Below are 6,083 nucleotides of genomic sequence, written 5' to 3' on the forward strand. Positions count from 1 at the left end.
TCACCTTCTCAGCTTGGCTGTGAGGTCCTGCAAAGACTGCTGGAATTTGGACACCATTGTGGAGGCCTGAGGCTTGAGCCCTTTGCTTCTGGCCCCCAGCTCCCTTTGCTGACTATAGGCAGCTTTAGCCTTCTGGAAAATGTGAGACACCACCTACAAAAACAAAGAAATGACCAAAGCTCCCTGAACTACACCGAAAGAACAATCTCTTCTACCTGAAACTGGGGGACCATTCTCCCTTACCCCTAGCAGTGCCAGGAACCCAGCTGCAACCTCAGGCAGTCTGTGCATTTTATATATAAAATGCATCAATTGCAAGCAAAGACAACTTGCTCAATTCCCAAGTGTCCTTCAGTAGAAAAAAACTCCTCACAGTTTCTCCAGGTTCTCCTGACACCTAACCAGCATCTTTCTGCTTCTCACATGAAAGCAATGAGTGGCTCGTTAGGTGTCTGCAATAGACATCTTCATCCTGAACCACTACAGTACCTTGAGGCGGCTCTGAGAGAAGATATCCAGCACTTCTGGATGCAGTTGGTCACGGTTTTTATTAAGAAACTTGTGGACCTGCAGAGGCAAAGTCTGATTTAATGCACCATTCAGACCACCAACCAGACAGCAAACACCCCTCTTACACACACCTTGACTTGGGGCAGACAGCTGGAGAGGTGGAACAAGGGGAAAGCCCTAGAGAATGAAGCTTGCTGTTTCTGCTGCCACCAGGAATGGAAGGGACAATGACTTCTGCTTTTAGGAGGGATTGCTCCTTTTCCCCTTCACATTGCCCATCGGGCTTTCACCTCTCAGCTTCTTTCAGCAGCAACAGCTTTCCTGAATTTCCAGAGCTCTGAGACAAGCAATGTAGGCTGTTGTGTAGCTGAGGTGTTACCTCTTTTACTTCTGCCCAGAGGCAGCTTAGTTGCCTCTCCTAAAAAGAATCTCCTTGCTTCTGATAAACAAATGCTCTAGAGGGATATGCAGTTACAAAGAGAGGGCTTTGTTCACAGCACTCCAAGCTGGTCCATCAGGACATCCACAGCATGCTTCCAAGCTGGCCTATTGCTCCAAGTGCTCAGAGTCCCCTGCCAGCTCACCTGATAGGTGACAGGGCCTGCATAGTGCTTCACAGTGAAGACTGGCAAAGGCAACTTGGGCTTGATGTACCAAGAGCTGTTTCCATGATGGTAATGACACTTCTGGAGGAAAGTGTGGTCAGTAGCCTGTAAAGGAGATGTCAAACATGTTTCCTGCTGCTGCAAAATATTCAGTAGGCTGAAAAGTCACTGTTAAACTGAAGGCAAAAACATCTAATACTTGTGCAAACACAGTCCCTGTTCAATCTGTGTAACGGCCTCACCATAACCATCCTGTGAAAGGGATCACATAAGAGGATAAGAGCTTCTCACCTGAGTCAGTGAAGTCTGGTCGTCCAGGATACACAAGATGCCATGGGGTTTTGCAGCCATGAAATCTAGGCATGATTCACTGTACATCTTGGAAATAGGAATCCACGCTAGCTGTTCTTGGCTATATTCCTCCTGCATGTTAAAGACCAACCAGTCAAATTCAGCCATGGAAACAAGAACAAATAGAGGAAGTTAACAGAGGGATTTGGGTTATTCATCAGGAAGCTAGTGTTTCACTGCTGTTAGAAACTTGCCTAAAATTATCTGGTTTTGCCTTATGAAATTTCTTCTAAAGCCACTAATGAGTTTTGTAATTTAAGAGAGGAAGGCTGCTAAGCAGGGTGATAAAGTGAACTTTAAAAGGCAACAAGTCTGATAAATACACTTCCATCTCCAGGTGGACATGAGTGGTACATAAAATGTTACAATGAATCTACCAAACAGGCTTTAAAAGTACCAGCTGAGGTCTGGGGTCCTTGATCCTGACTCACTTATAAAGTCAGTAAAAGGGAGCAAGGCACTAACAAACTCCCTTAATTTACTACAGAATTAGTAAAAGATATTAAATAGCCAGCTCTATGGGCTAGCATTCCATGAATACTGCTTAAGAGGACCAGGTCCATTCAGCTTCCTGCTTCCCTGCTAAAGGACACTCTCCAGCTGAGGCTGCCTCAGCTCGTTCCATATGTGCTGCCTTTCCCCTGCTGACGTGAGTTCCATTTACCTCTTCCTGGGCAATGACAGTCTGGCTGAAAAAATGCTGGAGATGCTCGTTGGCAAAGTTGATGCAGAGTTGCTCTAAGCTGTTCACACCTAGATCCTGCAAAGACAAAAAGGCATCATTTCCAACCTACGGCCCTCCCAGGAGGCTGCATCTTCTGTGAATAATGCACAGCACCAGATGGTGTTGATATGAGCTGCTGGTTCAGGCAGCTTGTTCTGATCAGTAAGTGTGAATAAACCTGAGCAATTCAAATCATCTTACATCTGGTTTGCAAGCTCTCAGCCTGATTTATTGACTATGCTGAACAGCAAAAGGCAAGACAAGCTGTGAAGGAGCACAAAGAAGAAAAGATCTACTCTTGGATGCACATCCCCACCTGTATATACTCCATTGTTTTCAGCATTCATCAAAACACACAGATTTTAACAGGAATCCTAAGTATAAAACTCACAGGCCTTGGTGAGCACATATCCCTCTAAGCCCCTGCTCTGCCTGTTATTTACTTAGCAAAAGTCTGGGAAGCCCCCAGGAGCTCGCTGGGGCAGAGACATGGGTGTATACCTGCCACAAGGGTACAATTGCTGACCTAGAACTCTAGATGCTACCCTAACTTTCATTTCAAAGAGTAACACCTTGCAAGACCTTTGCTTACAAAATTATCTGCATACTTCTATCCCTGGCCTGATCCAAAGCCTAGTGGATCAGGAAGAATCTCTTCAGAAACTTCAGTGGATTCTGGACTTGTCCCTGTTCAGGCTGGGAATAACAGAAAAGAAGCATATGCTGAAGCACGTGAAAAGAAATAAATTGTAAAAAGATAGTGTTAACATATTTCCAGCTTTATCCAAGTCTTCAGGAACAAGTGGGAACAGTTAGATTAAAATTACATTTTTTTTTTTTTTTTTTACATCTGTTAGTAATAGCACCAGGAATAATTAAAATGTGATTCACTAAGAGTTAGCTCGTTCAGCTCATCTCATCAGTACAGCAAATTTATATTAGGTATTTTTCTGGGTTCAATCTATCAAAACAGGCTGATTAGTGACCTGGCTGCCGGAGCCACCGCCGAGCAGCAGAACACAGGCTGCAGGGAAAAGACTCTGAGCTGCTTTTTACAGGAATTTGTGTACAAGTGAACGTTCTAGGAAACTTCTGGGGGTTTTCTCAAATCTTCTTTAGGTGAGAGTCAAACCATAGAGTTAAAATCCCCATGTGTCTTTTCAACATCACCCTAACTTGGTTTCTAAATGCCAGTGCACCTGCTGAAAAGACAGTTTTGATCTGTATTTAATACAGCATATGAGCTCTTTCAATGGGCCAAGTTGGCTGAAAGTGCTGGTTTTGTTCTGATTTAAAACCACATCATTTTCCTCTTCCTTAGCATGACAGAACCAAAGCTAGCACCTATGCTGCATCTGTGCAGCACCAGACTGGTCAGTTCATGCAAAGGTATCAAACATGCAAGGCTGACTTGGTGGGAGCACCAGAAACCACGCTACTTGAGGCTAGGTTGGTAATTGTCTACAATTGTTAGGACTCCACTTACACACCAATACTCCTTGCAATCCACCCAGTCCTATGTACCTTAGGATTCTACCTATGCCACGAAGTCATGGAAAACTATGGGCTCCTCCAGACAGCAGTTCATAACAAGAGTCTATAGTAAAAGTGTTAAATCACACCCTGAAGGAGCACTTCGCTACTGCCTCTGAAAAAAGAGTAGCCCCCTGAACACAGACATCTACATTACATGGTACAATTACTGTCTCGTTTCTGGAAAAAAGAACAAACAAAAAAAATAAAACCAAAACGAAAACCCACCCATCAGATACCCTCACATTTCTGGCAGTGACTGAGGAGAATCACCAAATGCATTTGCAGACCAGACAATATGAAAAGAATAGGAAAAGCAACCTCAAAACCGTGTATGTCCACAATGCCCACGGCACAGTCCGATTCCCGGGGAGCCAACCACTCATTGATTCTCAGCAGCAGCCACTCAAACAGCAGGTAATACAGAGTCTTGGCAATGGAGTCCCTGAGGAGGAGGGGGGAATAAAACCAGTTACAGCAAAGACAGCACCCTTGAGTGCATCTCACCAAGCCAGATAACAATAGCAGAAGTCACCTGGCTTCGATGGCTCCTTCTACAGACAGAGGGGTGAAGATCCGATCATAAGACGTCACCTGGATACATAAAGAGTTGGAATTTACTGTTATCATCTTACAAATACACATATTTTTTCAAATCCACAAGGACGTCAGCTCAGTTAATAAATGGATTTTTTTTCTATTTGGCCTGAGAATTTACCCAGGTACCAAAGGAAAAAGTAAAAACAGAATTTTGCTGCTACATTTCAGACTGGGAGTCAGCTGGCCAAAGCGTTAAGCCTGAAGCCACCTCATGTCAGAAAAGAGCCCTCCTAGATGTGAGTTCTGCCATCTTTACAGAGCTGCCTTGAGGGCTTCAGCCCATCCCCATTATCGATCCAGCACAGCAAGCATTTTACTCCTGCTGTTACCTCCTAGATTTTGGACCTTCTAAGGTGGTGGCCCTTCTGCTAACACAGCACTGGACTAGAGCATTCCATGCTTCAGGATGAATGAGAAATCACCAAAAAGGTACTCACAGTGACACGATGAGTGACAGCACCGTGCAGGAAATCTGCTGAGACATGCAATAAATTGGCCACAATCTGAATCTCGGTGTCACTGGCGATAGCTGCATGTTCATAGGATTCTTTCTAAATAATGGAGAACAATGGATTCAACTCAGGATGGGATACTAGGTTCCACTAGTATTAATATTCTTGATAGCACCTCAGCTGCAAAGAGCTGGTCACAGCCTGGGCAAAACACTAGCATCTAGGTTCAGCTTGGCTCCTCAAGGGGCCACCCAAGCACTAATGACCTTTGATTGCCTCCCATCTTCTGTCCCTGCCAAAGTCAGTCTAGAGCCTAATATCAGAAGAACAGAACAGACTTCAAAAGATATCATCTTCCATCAATAATAATGTCCCTGGTCCCATCACATGGGATAACAGCAATGTTCAGCACAAATAGCCCATTCCCAAGCTGCCAAGGGTTAACGTACCTCATAGGAGGTAAAGCAGATATTCCCCAGTTGCAGAATGGAGGCCAGGACAGCCCAGGTGGAGGTCAGCTGCTCCTCGGAGAGGCTGATTCCCTCCAGAGCTTGCACCAAGACCAGGAAGTCCTGACTGTCCTCCTTCCCCAGGACATTACATGCTCTGCCCTGAGAGAACAAGGACAGATAACCGTGGTCAGCCCCTTTTGCCCCAGGCTGGAGCTGAGCTATCAGCAGCAATTTTCAGAGAAGTAGTTCAATGTTTTAAGGACTGGAGTAATCTGAACTAAAAAGACCAAAGACACCACTAGTGGGAGCTCAGCATTCATGACAGACCAGTCCCTTTTCTCTCTGGAGTTTTTGAGAGTAAGATCTCTCTTGCCCACACATGCTAAGTTTTTATTATGGTTCCAATATAGGCACCCCAGCTACCCCTTGCCCACTGTGGGAGGGCAGCTTGAGAGAAGAAGGGATGCCAGAATCTACTCCCAAGTAAGTCATGTCAGAGTTGCTACCCCAAATGGTACCAGAACCCAATGTATCAAAGCAAATGGGTTTCTGTGCACCTAGAGAGCCATCCTGGGTTATAGTCTCACTCATCTCTGCCACAGAGCTTCACTACAACATGAGCATATCACTTTTATTCTTCCTGTGCTTTTCTCTACAAGGGGACACTCCTAACAACTGCCTGTGACCCTAAAGTTCACAGAAATCCTAGGTCAAGAGGGTCTGGAGAACCTGTTTGTGTACAAGTGCATTCTTTGACAGAAGTTTCCAGCTGATCGCCAGATTGAGATGAGGACAAGAATGAGGTCCAGGCAGCCTTGGGCTGCTTCTTGCCAAGAGCAAGATCCAAAAGAGATTT

At 45.0% G+C, this 6,083-nt stretch overlaps 1 protein-coding gene across 1 annotated transcript; it reads right to left on the minus strand.

The window, feature by feature from the left end:
- Nucleotides 1–2,521, minus strand: LOC137670629 (unconventional myosin-XVB-like). Its single transcript, XM_068413558.1, has 6 exons — nucleotides 2,507–2,521; nucleotides 2,131–2,226; nucleotides 1,407–1,538; nucleotides 1,095–1,220; nucleotides 490–567; nucleotides 1–153 (listed from the first exon to the last, which is right to left on the minus strand). The coding sequence occupies exons 1-6, from the start codon at nucleotides 2,519–2,521 to the stop codon at nucleotides 1–3; spliced, it is 600 nt and encodes a 199-aa protein (XP_068269659.1).
- Nucleotides 2,522–6,083: the final 3,562 nt, after the last annotated feature.

Source organism: Nyctibius grandis, chromosome 15, assembly GCF_013368605.1.
Source record: "Nyctibius grandis isolate bNycGra1 chromosome 15, bNycGra1.pri, whole genome shotgun sequence".
Lineage (NCBI taxonomy): Eukaryota > Metazoa > Chordata > Aves > Nyctibiiformes > Nyctibiidae > Nyctibius > Nyctibius grandis.